This window comes from Vulpes vulpes, unplaced genomic scaffold (genome assembly GCF_048418805.1).
Source record: "Vulpes vulpes isolate BD-2025 unplaced genomic scaffold, VulVul3 u000000678, whole genome shotgun sequence".
NCBI classification, from domain to species: domain Eukaryota; kingdom Metazoa; phylum Chordata; class Mammalia; order Carnivora; family Canidae; genus Vulpes; species Vulpes vulpes.
The window spans coordinates 1,281,757-1,296,536 of NW_027325803.1; the positions used below are offsets into that span (position 1 = coordinate 1,281,757).

At 58.5% G+C, this 14,780-nt stretch overlaps 1 protein-coding gene across 12 annotated transcripts in view; it reads right to left on the bottom strand.

The window, feature by feature from the left end:
* Nucleotides 1-1,057: 1,057 nt before the first annotated feature.
* The window catches only part of PML (PML nuclear body scaffold), a 46,177-nt gene continuing 32,454 nt past the window's right edge, over nucleotides 1,058-14,780 (bottom strand). Inside the window, exons 5-10 of one of the 12 annotated variants that reach the window (XR_011999286.1) lie at nucleotides 14,445-14,591; nucleotides 13,813-14,068; nucleotides 13,147-13,217; nucleotides 12,624-12,676; nucleotides 4,719-4,869; nucleotides 1,058-3,618 (exon numbers count right to left, since the gene is read on the bottom strand). Coding sequence is in view for 9 of the 12 variants with exons in the window: in XM_072745986.1 (XP_072602087.1) it covers nucleotides 2,836-3,623; nucleotides 4,719-4,869; nucleotides 12,624-12,676; nucleotides 13,813-14,068; nucleotides 14,445-14,591 (1,395 nt within the window). In the remaining 3 variants the exon portion in view is untranslated. Of the gene's footprint in view, nucleotides 3,624-4,718; nucleotides 4,870-10,752; nucleotides 12,006-12,548; nucleotides 12,677-13,146; nucleotides 13,218-13,812; nucleotides 14,069-14,444; nucleotides 14,592-14,780 lie in introns of those variants that run through there. The other 11 variants (XR_011999285.1, XM_072745990.1, XM_072745986.1 and 8 more) reach the window with 11 other exon arrangements.

The following is a 14,780-nucleotide window of genomic DNA, read 5'->3' on the forward strand; positions in this document are numbered from 1 at the left end:
GATCCTGTTTTTTTTTTATTCCCTGAAGCCAACCCCATGCGTGTGTGTGTGTGTATATATATATATATATATTTTTTTTTTTGCTAAGATCTAACATCTATTAATTTTTTATAACTCATGAAGCAATAAAACTGTCATCTTCGTTGTCTGTAAAATAAGATCTTATGTTTGGGTGGTTCTTCACATATTCAAAAGCTATTTCCACATTCTCTCATTGGTTCATGCAAAGGCCTGTGATGTAAAAATGATCCCTATGATCCCATCTGACAGAGCCGGGGCCCAAGCACCAGGGAGCTTGACGCATCAGTGCCCTGACCACTATCCCAGCAAGTTCATGGTGAGCTGACCTAGCGTTCAAACGGGAGGCACAGGGGACGCCTCTGGATTCGCTCTCGGGGACTAAAACTCCAGGACTGGAACTTGGGCGTCTGGGGGCAGGGAGATGCGGTTAAGGGTGGTGGCACTGATCAAATGACAATTACAGGGCCGCTCACCCAGGCCTGGGGTAGGGCCAGTTCCCACACTGCCTGTGCTGTGGGAATCCCTGCGTGTACTCCTGTGGATTCCACCTGTGACACCCTGGACAGCAGCACATTGATTATACATTGCTAATGTTCTGGGCTCCCCTCCCCCTTTTGGGGGGTTTTCCCACCTGGGACTCTGGGGACACAGACGGGGAGGGCATGATTACCCTGCAGGGACTGAGGAGGAAGTTGTTAGACTCTGGTCTCTGGCTCCTGACTCCCTCTAGGGGGCAATTCTTGAAACTGGTGCTTCTTTTCCTCCTCCTCCATTTGCCTCTCCTTTTGGGAGATGATGCCCCGCAGGCCCACCCTGGGTCTCCCCCTTTGGAATGGGGGGAGTTCACATCTGTGAGGCCCTCGGCACTGAGCAACACAGGGTCTCAGCTCTCCTAGGTCCCGAAAGGATTTCACAAAGGGCAGCTCTCCCACATCCAGGGTCCTACCCTCTTCTCCAGGGCAAGAGGCTGCCCAGTGGCTCCTGGGGTGGGCTGAGCAGCGCTTGATTGGTGCATCAGACTTTGAACATTCACATCTTTTTTTTTTTTTTTAAAGATTTTATTTATTTATTCATGAAAGACACAGAGAGAGAGAGAGAGAGAGAGAGGGAGAGACACAGGCAGAGGGAGAAGCAGGCTCTATGCAGGGAGCCCGACATGGAACTCAATCCCTGGACCTGGGATCCCACCCTGAGCCGAAGGCAGATGCTCAATCACTGAGCCACCCAGGGATCCCCCAACATTCGCATCTTTATAAAGGCTGCATAACTGGAGAGAGGCACACAGCCCTTTGTTAGAAAACCTGCGGTCAAACGCATTGGGGTTCACCGTAGGACCAGTGCTCCCACTGTGGCAGCCAGTTCCTAGGTAATCCCTTAGGGAATCTCCAGGGCACCTCGATGAATGGGGGCTGAGGCGTGGGCACGCAGACCTCCCCCCTGTGAAAGCTCAGGCTCTGGAAGCTGGAGGTCTGGGCTGTGTCCTGGTGGCAGGAGCTAAGGAAGAGGGAACGTTGGGTAGCAGGGCAGGGCCAGTGGTTCTGCTAGTCAGAGGGAAGGCCCTGACCTGCCGGTGTTCTGCTGCTGACCTCTGGTACGACCACAACGCTGGGGACCTTGGATTAGGGCTGAGATCTACGTTTAAGCCCTTGTCTACTGCCTCGGTGGCCATCGTCCATGTCTAAACCCAGAATGGCAGAGCTGGACGGGAACTCAGAGACCAGCCAGACCGACTGGCCCATTTATCAGGTGGGGATGCTGGAGCTCGGGAAGGGGTCTTTTCCTAGGTCACACTCCCTGTCAGGACTAGGACGGGCTTTGCTACGGCGCCCTGCTCCTCTTTCGGGGAGCAGTCTAACCGAACACTGGCTCTGAGTCTTAGCAGGCATCAGAATCATTTGGAGGATGTGCTGAAACAGCTGGCTGGGCCCACCTTAGAAATGCTGATTCCAGAGGGCCGGGGGAGGGCTCTCGGGGTATGCCAACACTGCAGGTCCCTGGTGTATGTGGCAAGCAGCGCTGGGTAGGAGGACACTCCTCGGTGTGGCGGATGTGGGCAGTGCAGAGGGCAAAAGCCATGCAGACAGGGGCTGGTGGCTTGAGGACCAAGGAGCAAAGCCTAACTAAGAGGAGGTGGCTGCATGGCCAACAGGAAAGAAGCAAGCTCGGAAGGGTCATACTTTGGAAGGAGGGGTAGGCATGGAGCAGCAGCTTCTGTCTCTGCAGATATGAGGCCCTCTGGAGCCAAGAATGCATTTTGTTCCCAAAGAAGTGAACAGAGCTGGCCTTCAGACAGGCAGACGGTGGGAGAACCAAACTCAAGAGGGCAGTTTGGTTTGAAAGGCACTTGGGGTACCCGTGGGTGTTGCGGGCACTGTCTGTGGGGACTACCAGCAGGTCCCCTAGTGCAGTGACTGGGGGGTCAGGGAGGGGCTGCAGGGACACTCATGGAAGTGGCAAGTTGGGGGTGGGGGGGCCACTCGGCCTGGAGGCCAGGCCTTCTTTACGCCCCGGTTTTGGCTCCTTGACAAGAGGGGCCAGGGCTCAGGGGAAACCAACCCACTGGTGCCCCCAAAGCCTGAAAGGGGATCTGGTGGCCATGGGCGGTTAGGACTCAGACTTGCTTGGCTCAGAACCTTCTCTGTGGGGTTTTTAGAGAAGGGGAATTTGGTCCCAGAGAGCTGATTCTGGACCAAATGATGACTGAGTGCTAGGGATTAGGACATGGGAATGCTATGATGGGTCAGGGCAGGCGGCTGGCTCAGGGACCCCATCCCTCTCTGTCCCCGGAGATTCCAAGCCAGTCTTGGCTTCCTCTCAGCTCTGCTGGCATGCCCTCTTTGCAAAGCTGTGGCCAGTGAGAAGGGTGGAGAGGCCTTGTGCCGGAGCTGAGACAGCCCCCTCCGACCGGCCTTTGAAGTAGGTGCTCAGGGCCTGCAGGCTGACAGCTCGCTGGCTGGGGGGTGACGTGCTGGTCTGCGGGCCCAGGTAGCGGCTGTACTTCTTCAAGCCCTGCTGTGGGTCACGGCGGTACGCAGCCAGCAGCTCGGTGAAGCTCACATTGTGCAGGGCCAGGAGGCGGGCCTGGGCCTGGGCCAGGGCGGCCGCCTGCACCAGGGGCTGCAGGGATGCAAAGCACTGCAGGCTGCTGAAGGAGTAGACGTGCTGGGCCAGCCGAGGGCCCGGGGAGATCTCGAGGAGCCGGCACAGGTCTCGCAGGGCCAGCACGGTGGCCAGGGCGCTGCGTTCGTTCACATTTCTTGCCAGGTAGGTCTTGGCCAGACTCCCGAGTCTGAAGCTGCTGGCCTGGGGAACTCGCTCCCGGACGAGGGGCAGCACAGCCAGGAAGCCCGAGGTGGCCTCCTGGAACCCCCACAGCCTGTTCATGTCTTCCAGGGCCTGGAAGAAAATCGGGAGGCTGGGCCCCCACAGTTTAGAGCAGGCCAGGACGGGGCGGCGCATGGAGCCCAGGAAGCCAAGGAAGTGCTGCAGCCCCACCTCCAGGGAGACGGCCTTGGAGAACATGCTGGAGTAGGCCTGGGGCTGGATGAGCACGCGGAACTCACTCTCCCGGTTTACAGCCGCCAGCTGGCTAATCTTCTGGGCTGGGCAGGAGAGAAGGGCAGGGTGAGGCCCCAGGGGCCTGCGAGCCCCAGGGCGGGGGCAGCGGGACCACTAGGACTGCCGTCCCCCCACACGGAGACCCCACCTTGGGGCCTGCCGGCAGGAACTCGGCATCACCTCCAAATGCGGCTGTACGCTGGCTGCGGTGGGGCCAGGGGTCGGGAGGGGGAGGGCTGGCCACTCTGCAAACATTCCCTACTCACCTGCTGGGAGTCCAGCTCCCCCCTGCCCCCGCCACTTGCCCAGAGTTTGCCAAGCAGGTTAGGTCCGGGTCCCTCCTGCCTGCCTTCTGTTAGCCTCACCCGCCTACACTGGGGACCCTTCTGTGTCTCCACCACATCCTCCGCTCCCTGCCTCAGCCTCCAGTCAGGACCATGGGTTGCTGAGCTGAGACTCCCAGCCTGCTCAGAGCCCTGGGACACGCGGCCCACCTGTGGGACCTACTCCCTTCAGAACGTGGCTCAGAGCCACCCTGCGAGGTCTGCAAATGACTCCCCCATCCTCGGGGGGCACCACTATTTCTGCCTGGCTGGGCCGGCCCCAGGCTGGGTCCGTACCACAGGGCAGGCTGGGACCTTCTGGTTCTACAAAGGGTACTGCAGGTAAGGCCTGTGGGGCGGTGAGGGGCTCCTGGGAGGAGGGCTCATCTTCCTCCACGACCGCGGCCTCCAGCTTCCCTGCGCAGCCCAGTGGTGGGATGAGCCTCTACCAAGAACCCCGCCCTCAAGGCCCAGGGCCTTGCTTGGACTGCCGGCCTCAGAGCGGGGACTTGCCACACGGTGGTTCTGTCTAGAAGTGCGCTGCCAGGGCTCAGAGAAGCGCTGGTCAGAGGTGAGCTCAAGGATGCACCTGCCTCATGCTCTCAGGCGCTGGTCAAGGCAGGAGTCCTTATTCCATCAGCCAAGAGGGACACCTGGGGTCCTGGGGGGATGCCACGCGCTGCCTGCTTTCTGGCTGCTATCACTGGCCAGAGCTCTGGGCTCTCCTGGGCCCAGAACATAGCTCTGCCTGCACCTATTTCCGGGACTCAGAGACTAAGCTTAGAGCAGGGTGGGGGTGGCCACTGGAGAACCCACTTTCACTGTCAATCTTGAGGTCAAAGAAAACCAGGGGCCTGTCTTCTGCTTGGGGGCCGGCGAGGCTGTTGTCCAGGACCCTGAGGGAGCTAGGGCCCTCCAGCTGGAGGTCACTGGACTCGCTGCTGCTGTCGTCCAGCTCTCGGGAGGACTGCAACACAGAAAAACCAACAGGTCAGGGGTCCGGAGGGCGAGGGGGCATGCTGGCAATGCGAGCCTGTGCCCGTGATGAGCCTGTGTGTGCGTGCGTGCATGGTGTGAATGTGGGGACACGAGTGAGCTGGTGTGGTCGGTGGCACCGGCACGCACAAGAGGGAGGGCAGGGTGTCGGGAAGAGGGAGGTGTATGTCTGAGTGTGTGCGCACGAGGATGTGTCGCAAGAATGCACGTCGATGTGTGTGTGCACGTGAGGCCATGTGTGAACCACACAGTAGTGAGCAGGAGTGAGAGACTGAGATCACACGGGGGAGTGTCTGTGAAAGCACGAGCAAGGGAACGAGGGCAAATGTCAAACGTGTGTATGCATGCATTGGGTGTGAATTTGTGAACCTGTGTTGACAGGTGTGTGGGCCTGTGAGTGTATGTGAGTGAGTGCACGGTGTGGGTGTGGACACTCAGGGAAGGGGCCAGTGCTGTGGGGGGCACGGCCAGAGGGTCTGCTGCTCCCTTCTCTCTGAACAGACTCAGAAGAAACTCATGAGCTTGGGACAGGAGGAAAGAGGCTCAGCTCAAACCCCAGAACTTCCTCGGGAAGGGGCCTGGAGCCTGGCTCTCCTCCTCTCCGTGGCCAGCCCAGGCCCCAGCGCCCTACACAGAGGCTGGGGGGGGGTGCCCGCTCAGCGTCAGGAGCGCCCCATCTGGGTGGCCGCAGGGCCTGGCAGCGAGAGCAGTGGGGAGAGGCCTTGGGGCTGCTCAGGGAAGCCTCAGGCCCAGGGCTCCCCTATTGGGGCGCCCGAGGCCCTGTTCCCTCCAGCACAAGGCAGAGACACAGAGCGGCTCGGGGCTGGGGGAAGGCTCCAGGGCTGCAGCTCCCTTCATCTGCACAGCTGCCAAACCCACAAGTGTCTTTGGTGGCCTGCTCAGGATGTCCTGGGAATGCCACCTGCGGGTGGAGCCAGAGACCAAGAGGAAAGGACAAGGCCGATGTCACGGGGCGGGGGGAGGGGTACGGGGGTACTGCTGGCACAGCCCAGAGCAGGCCCCGGGTCTTCCTGCCTCCGGACAGCCTCTAGAAGGGTGATGCTGGGTTGACTGCCCTGCAGCTACCTGAAGCCTCCCAGGATTAATGCTGGCTTCTGGCTGATGTCCCTGGCTCAGGGGCGGGGGGTGGGGTGAGGGGTGGTGGTGGTGGTGGCATGGCTCTAGCCCTAATTTTACTCCCCAGGTGAAACATTTTAACAAAACGTCAGCCAAGAGCCAAGTCATTACTCCGCACAGGTAAAATGTGCTGGATTTTCCTAGGAGTGGCTGAGTTTTACTGTTTGCTTTCCATGGCCCTACCCCAGGCTCACCAGGTCCTCCCAGTCACTGACAGAAAGACTATGAATCCATCTACAGTGGGTCTTGCTTAAAGCCTGAGACATGATCCTGGAGACCCAGGATCGAGTCCCACGTCAGGCTCCCTGCATGGAGCCTGCTTCTCCCTCTGCCCATGTCTCTACCTCTCTCTCTCTCTCTCTCTCTCTGTGTGTCTCTCATGAATAAATAAATAAAATCTTAAAAAAAAAAGAAAAGAGAGAAGCCGAGAGTTAGGGGGTTCCACACATAAGGCCCCTGCATATCCCAATCCCTGATTTGGCCATGCATCAAACGTGGATTTTGCCTGCCTTGCTCTGAGTCTTCTCATGGCCCCAGCTCCCTTCCGTCCTCTAAGGAGCCTCTGCAGGTGTCTTCCTCAAAGTTGCTGGCTAATGGACCAGAGACACCACCTTCTTCCCCTACCCCGGAAGGAAAAATCCAAGTTTTGTTTTTGATTTTTTTTTAATCTTCAGCCTTCCAGACCTTGCTCTTGCACTTGGGCTGGTGGAAAGAGCTGGACTCCTCTTGCTGTGTCCTCCCCAGAGCCAAAGAACTGTCCCTTTTCCCAAGGCCTCTTGGTCACCCACTGACATGGCACACTGCCAGCTTTCTCTTCGTCCTTCCTATTTTTAATCCTAATATAACAGCAAATGCACATGCGGTGGCCCGGAGTCCTTCCACCAGTCTCCTTCCTTCTGGAATATCCTCTCGGGCTTTAGAGCCATAGTCAGTTCTTCGGATTATCCTCTTCCAAGATCTGAACTCCCTGGAGAGCAGCACCGCAGCTTCCTTGGGCTAGCTCCATCCTCATACCGCGGTCATTTATGATGGCCAGCAGAATCTCATTTGTAGGGCCTCCCGTTGTCCTGGGGTCATTTTCTCTTTCATAGTGGCACAACATGTCTTTCTTGTCCCGAACGTACTGAAGACCATGCTGGCTCCCTTCATAAACGGGCAGCCTCCCTTCTGCTGAGCTCGTCCCTGGCGGGAAGGCTGGAACCTCCAGCCCTGACTCTTCTTCCTCTCAGATTCCTCTTCACTCTTGGGACTTCTGTCGAGTGCAGCTAGTGCACGGGGATAATCTTGCCAGAACGCCTTCCACTGAACTCCAGCCGGCCGTACACGCGAGCCCCCTCCCTGCCCTAAATCCCAGCAACACGGCCAGGAAGTACTGGCACGCTTAGAAGAGACTTCGGAAGACCCAGCAATCAACACAAGATGCAGGCTGTCTTCCTGCCCCCCTCTGCTCACAGAAGGGGCGCCACTGCTGGGCTTCCGTCCACCGTCCGGGTGACTGAGTGTGCGGGTGGGGAGCATAGAGGGATAGTAGGAGAGACCCGGACCCAAGCCAGGAAAAGGCCTTTTCTTGCAAAACGCTTGAGATCTGCTGGGGAGGGAAGAGGAACAGCGGGAGAGGAAACAGAGTGGGGGAAGATGAGAGTCCACATGCATGACCTGGAAAGTGAGAAGTGGGGAGCTCCAAGGAACAAGCGAGCGGGCGGGCGTGGTGGGAATGGAAGGAAAGAGGAAGAGGACTTGAAGATGTGCTTCTGGGAGCTGGGAGTCAAACCCCCTTTAATATTCTTTGAAAGATGCAAGTAAATACTAGGCTTCATTTCTTTATTATACTTGTAATGGACTGTGTTTCTTTGACTGCCATGGGGGGCCCAGGTGTTTTTCAGGATACACACGGCACTAGGATACACATGCAGCCTGGCTGGTGAGCCACAGTTCACTGGTCTTCCACACAGATTAACTCAGTCGGGCAACTGCATTCCGAACCCACACAGCAGGCCTACCGGCCATACCAAGCCTACCCACAGGAAGCAGCTGGGTTGGCATTTTAATCACCTTCCACGAGCCTAGGAGGTTTCTTTGGGAAGATCCAGTGTCCCCCTCTCCCCTGCTGGATCACATCCCAGTACATACGGGTCACCTCCATTCAAGGCTGATAACACACACAAATCATAGACGTGCCACCAAATCCCCCAATTCAGTGGTTCTCTCCTTTCTGGCTGTGCATTAGCAGCTTCAACAAATCCAGATGCCCGGGCTGTACCCCAGACCAATTCAATTACGATCTCTGGGGGTGGGAGCCAGGAATCTGGCATTGATAACCGATCCCCCCGTAACCCACCCCCCCCAAAGAAAAAGACTCCCATATGCAGCCGGGGTTGGGAACTACTGTCCGAGTGGTCAGCAGCCACTTATGAGCCTGACTCTTTGATATTCAGCATCCGGTCACCCGGTGTCGTCTATGCAGTATCACCATTAATTCTTATCAAGAGTCCCCAGGTTTCTGAGGAATTTTCTTAGCACCCAAGCTTAAATGACAGCTGGGATCAGTTTGGCAAGACACACACATATTTCTCGTTTTTGCAGACACAAAGCCCCAGCTCTTGCAAAGTCTGGAAGGCCCGAACCACTTCACAGGTATCTGCAAACTGAACCATCCTGTCAGCTAGCCTGTGACTCCCGCTGCCCTCTGCCCACTGTGCCCAGCTTCTCAGAGGAGCACCTGCTTCTTTTCCTGACACCCACACTCACCAGTGTCACAGCCCCTCTCATGGATCGGCCATCTCCCACGGGCCTCCCTTCTACGGCTAGCCACCACTGCCACTTCAGCCACGGACTGCCCCCTCCTGTGTCCACTTGGTCCTGCTACTGCCGGACACTGAGGCTAGTCATCTGTCACAAGAATAGGTGAGAGCATCTATTTTTTCCTGCCTTGGGCCCTAACACAGAGCCTATGGCAGAGGCACCGCTGACCACCCCCTTCCCCCGCCCCCACCCTGCCTCGTTTTCAGGCCTCGTCCTCACCCACAGGCCTGGGTCTTGCCCCTCCACTGCCTTCTCCCACTCACGGATCACTCTTCCTGTGCAAGCAGTCTCTCCTTGAGCCTTGCCCATCTTGCCAGGCTTGTGCCAGAGCCCCCAGATTCCAGCAACAGACTCAGCTACAGCCTGGGGTGGGGGGTCCCTACGCACCTGATATGCTTGGAAAACATGCTCTTTAAGTAGTAGGCCAACTTTCACACCTGGAAGGTGGGATGGAGGCCACGGTGGGGTGCGGTGTAGTGGTGGTGGCTGGGGCAGGGGTGTGCGGAAGCCTGGAACACCGTGCGAGGGTTGCCCTGCTCCCCAGTCAAGTTCCTGCAGGTACTCTAGGAGCTCCAGGGGCCTGGCAGGGGGCATAGGAGGTGGGTGAGAAATGCACAAAGGGCCTTAATTTGTTTCCTTTTAAAATGCTATGTTTTTTAAAAGTTTGGGTTAATTTTAAAGTAATGGTTAATTTTTAAAATGTACGGTCTGAAAAATACCAACACAAAAGCAGTGGCCCTCTGGCTCTCTCCCACTCCAGAGCTGGCCTCCAGAGGTGAGTGGCTGCTTCTAATTTTTTTTTAACTCATCACGACCTAAAATGAACTTCTTTTTCCCTCCTCCCTTGAAGAACCTCAGCCGTCACCTAGTGCCTCCCTGCTGACAGCTGAGGCTTAGGCTGACACCTGCTCCCTCGATATTGCCGGTGAGACCCCTGGCATGGCCATCCTTTCTCCCAGTGTCCTTTCCAAGCTTCTTTCTACCCCCGCCCCAGGTCAGTTTTGTTTTAGAAGGTTTCAGGGATGGAAAGAGATGCCCAGAGTTTCAGAGGAATGTAGAATGTGGAAAGGTAAGACAGAAAATCTGACCGGTGCTGAGGAACAATCGAGAGACGCCTGCAGGGTGGCCAGAGAGCCTCTGCTTGCGCGGCCAGGCAGATGCTGTGACGTATTGAGAGGAGAGGCAGAGAGATGAGTCTGAGGGATCTATGGGGCATCTGAGGGCAGACGTCAGAGGGCCACGGGCTACTTTGGTCTAGCAGCAGGAGCAAGCACCAAGCACCAATGGAAGCCACGGGTGTGGCTGAGACCACAGGGAAGGGCACACTAGGAAGAGAAGAGGGGCTGTGGCTGGAAAGAACAGAGGCCTGGGAGGAAGGAGGATGAGGAGCAGCAGCTGGAGCTATGGGAACTGGGGCGGGGAGGGCAGGGGCCTTCGAAGTACCTGAGAGCTCAAGGGACAGGATGCTGTGGTCAGGGTCCCCATGGGCCAGTTCGTGGTAGGATGTGCAGGGGTTGGCCACGGGGCTGTTGGCTGCAGCGGAGTGGGGTGAAGACCCCGGAGAAGACAAGGTGCTGGGTGTGGAGGTCACCCAGAAAGAAGGCTGGGCCTGGCTAAGGAGAGGCCACCTGGGAGGCAGGCAGGAGGAGGCATGAAATGGTCTGGGGTGAGTGGGGTTGCCCTCAAGGCACAGGGGACTTTACCAGATGGTGGGACCAGTCTAGGAGGCACAGAAGACCCGACCCGTCTCCCACTCTGATGCTCACGGGGTGTGGGAGAAGAGGGGACACGGTAAACACCCCCCCCCCCCCAAAGAACCAAGTTTCAGCGCAGGGAGGACACAAAGCCACCTGCAAGAGAAGAGCTGAATCCAACAGGGAACGTGATGGTCGTGGAAGAAGGGTGTGCAAGGGCAATCATTCAACAAGTATTTATTGAGTAGCCATATCTGCCAGTCCTGACCTCATGGGCTGGGGTCCTGGCAAGGCCCAGTAGAAAGCCTTGGGTGGCAGGATGGGGCAGTGGGAGGTGCAAAGGGTAACAGATGCTTCCTATTTTTTGGGCAAAGAGGCCCGGGGATGTGAGGAACGGCAGCCTGAATCTCACTCGTGCCCTTTTGGGGGAAGAGGGCTTACATGTCCTTGCTGAAGTCATCTAGCCATTCCTTCCTCGGTCTGCTCCTTGACCACAATGCACTGAATGCCTACGGTGTGCAGGGTCTTAGGTGCATGGGCCGGGCTGGGCCATGCAGTGGGGTGGAGGTGGCCCGGGCAGCAGGGGCTGAGTGAGTGGCCACAAGGCTCCAAGAGGATGGTGGCCAGCAGCTAGAGCAGAGGGAGGTGCCAGGGACTCTGAGGCCTGTCTGAGGGCGGCTGGGCTGGTGGGGGGCGTCTCTGGAGGGCAAGGGGAGGGCAAGGGGGTGGCAAGGCAATTGGAGAGCCTTTCAGTGGGACCTGGACCACGTAGTGGCTGGGGGGGGTTCTCCCCAGGGGCTGTGTCAATCCCTGGGGGTGATTCCCACCCTAAGAGTCTGGGGCGCTCTGTCCCCCTTCATTCCCACTGTTGAGAGAGGTGTCAAGCTGAGCAGCCACAGAGGAGAAAGGAAGGGCAAAAAAGTTGTTGAGCCACTGGGCTACGTTGGGGGAGCCCCGGAGAGAGCAGCCGAGGGAGCGCACTGCTCCGCGTGCCCGGCGTCGGTGGCCCATGGCCCTCTGGAAGTGGCAGGGACCCTCCTGGGCACCGACAGGATGGCAGGGAGGCCCTGTGGCGGCAGGGTTGGTGGCCTGGACTGCAGGGGCAGGGTAAGTCCACATGGGTTTACAGTACACTTTGAGGGGCAGGCGGAAGATTCGCCCAAGACGGGCGGTTCTCTGCGCTCTACGAGACAGGGGGCCGGTCCCGCGGCGGGGGCGGATGGCAGCCTCCTCCTGGTGGCGGGCAGGCTGGCTGGGAGAGTCGGCCTCAGAGACTGCGGCTTGCTCGGCGGGGTGGTGGGAAGACCAAGCTGGGGGGCGGCATGCGCCATGGGGCAGGCGGGAGGCCCAGCAGAGGCGGAAGGCTCCTCGTGCTCTTGGCAGGGGGTGGGCAGGCGAGGCATGTGGTGTCGCGGTCTCCGTGGACTCCGTGCACTTTCCAACACAGAACCTCAGACTGAGAGCTGGAAGGGACCTCAGAGGCCACCCAGTCCAACCTTTCACTCTGTTCGGATCCCCTCTTCCCCAGCCTCCATTAACCAACCTCCAGGGACAGAAGGGTGGCAGCCCACAGCGGTGCTCGCTCCGCTGTGGGGTGGTTTTAAAGTCCTCTCTTACGGAGTGAAAACTGGCCTAATTGGGCCCTGTGCGCTGCTGCCCACACCCTCATGCCCCTGCGCTGACCCTCGCTGGCTGCGGTTAGCTGGGGTATGGGTTCTCGTCCACCCTCCTTGCTGAGGACTTAGAGGTTAGAGAACACGTAAGGAAGCTCCAGGCGTAAGGAAGCCCCAGACAAAGGCATTGGCTAGTCCAGCAAAGAGACAGGGCGCTGGAAGGAAGCGTTCTATCAGCATTTCGGAGGAGTACATATGGTTACTGAAGGCTCCTGCCCTGGTACGGGGGGACGGCTGGGGTGGTCCGGGCCCGCAGCTGGCATTTGGAGGCTGTCCTCAGGACAGCGGGGAACTCACTGCCTCGCTGGAGAACTCCCCAGGCGCAGGGCAAGTCTGAGAGTCACCTGCTGTGGCTGTGTCCCCTGGGACCTGGAGTGGGGGGAGGCAGGAGTCCGGGGCCGAACTTCTGGACCACTCACCGAGTTTTCAGCGTCTGAGTCTTCCGAGCTGCTGATCACCACGACGCGTTCCTCTGAAACAAGGCAGGGGGGACAGCATTAAGCCCTGCTGGGACGCCCGCTGGGTGGGGCCCCAGGTACACTCCGTGGGAATCCCTGAAGGGCCAGTGGACGGGGCAGACGACGTGTGCCCTGCAGCGGGGGGATGGGAATATTCCCCGGGCATGCCTGCTGGTCTGGGTCTGTTTATTCAGCTTGGTTCCTGACACCCCTCTTTACGAGGGACCTTCCATCAGGGTCTGCTTATTCAAAACGGCTTTCTGTCACTGCCCACTGTGCCCTGTGCGTGAATACTCAATTTAGCTATTGGCCTTGAAATCGGAATTTGCTCCCGATACAGGCAACTTGGCAAGCAGCACCTGCTTTGGAACTTTTGCAATCCTAGAGAAAGAAGCACGTTGGTTTGTTCCAACCCTCAGCCTCATGAGCTGAGATGTCTGGCTTGGAAGATACTTTATTTGGTTAATCAAAACCTTTTGATTACCAATAGCATTGTGAGCAAGGAATGTCGGTCAGGGCTCAGTATGCAAGCAGGATCGGGGCTCAGTCTGGGACCTAGAATGAAAACAAAGGGGGCCTCTGGGTGATGCAGATCTAGGAAGAACTGTCTCGACCATTCCAGAATTCTATTAGTTGACCTCAGCTCATGCCCCAGGACTCCCTGTCTGGCAGTGTCCCTAAGAGAGATCGAAAGTCTCGACCATTCCAGAATTCTATTAGTTGACCTCAGCTCATGCCCCAGGACTCCCTGTCTGGCAGTGTCCCTAAGAGAGATCGAAAGACAAATGAGGCACGCTTGAGGCAGGTGACCTTTGCAGACAAATTTGGGAAGTGAGAGGTGTGGACTTTCCCCGAGGTCTCTCTGGGCACATGCTAGGTACCCACCAACAGATGCACCCTTGTGTGTGTCGGGGGAAGGAGCTACGGAACCACGGGCTTCCTCGCACTGGAATCCCAGTACATCACACAGTAACTTGTATCCATCCTCACTCCCTCCCCTGGCAAACTGTGGGCGTCCCCTCTCCCTTCTGGTGGCAGCTGAGGGCACAACACACAGGGGACGCTGTTGGCTTTGGCCTCCCTGGGTCCCACCCAGGCCTTGGAGGACAGCACGCTGGCTTTGGCCTCTGCCGCCTGCCCGCCTCCCTACCTGCCTCCCCAGGGTCGCCGGTTGAGTGGTTGCTGTTGGGCAGAAAGACCTCGTTTCCCATGATGGGACTTTCGGGGCTGGAGGGCCCATCCATGGGTGGTGAGACTGCCTTGGAGGTGCTGGGCCTGGGCTGCTCCGGGGAGCTCTGGGCCAACCGAGTCTCCCGCTCCTCCTCAGACTCCATCTTGATGGCCTTCCTGGGGCACTCGGTTTGGCAGGACTTCCTCTTCTGGGGAGTGACTTTGTTGCAGACCTCCTACACGGCAGGGAGTCAGAGGCCAGGTTAGCAGCCTTCGGGGGTGCCGGGGCGGTGGGCAGAGATGCGGACCTGGGTGGCAGGGGCCTGTGGGCCTCCCTCACCCCCGCCCCCCCCCGGCTCTCGCCGTGCAGATCGTGTCTCTCTCCACACACGGCGCCCCCTGAGCCATCACACACACTGGCTGTGCGCTGACCACCGCCTCTGCGGGCCTCTGCCTGCCCCGGAACGGCTCGTTCTTATGGGGGGCTTCGCGGCATGGCCCCCAGGAGCAAGGGAGAGAACAGAGTCGGTGCTGACAAAGGCCTGCATTCTCACCCCAATCGGCCCCGCCTGCCGGGTGGGACCTGGGCCTCGGGTGCGGAGGGCAGCTCACCTCTCTGCAGGACGGGTCTCTGATGGAGTAGGCGTGTACCGGCACCGGGTGGACCCCAGGCACCGACTGTACCAAAGCCACAGTGTGGGTCTCCGCCAGCTGCGGGGCCTGCGCCGGACTCCCCAGCAACTCCTCCGGCGGTGGGGTCTAAAACAGAGATGGAAATGAGAACCCTGGCCTGGGGGCAGCCCAGTCCCCAGGGCCCACCAGGGGCCAGGAATTCCTCCTCGCACCCTCCAGGACCTCACCTTCTCGGGCCTGTGAGGTGCTGGTGTCCGGGCCATTTCAGTGCCTGGGCTCCCGCCCAGAGCCAACCGGTGACTTCTGGTATCACAC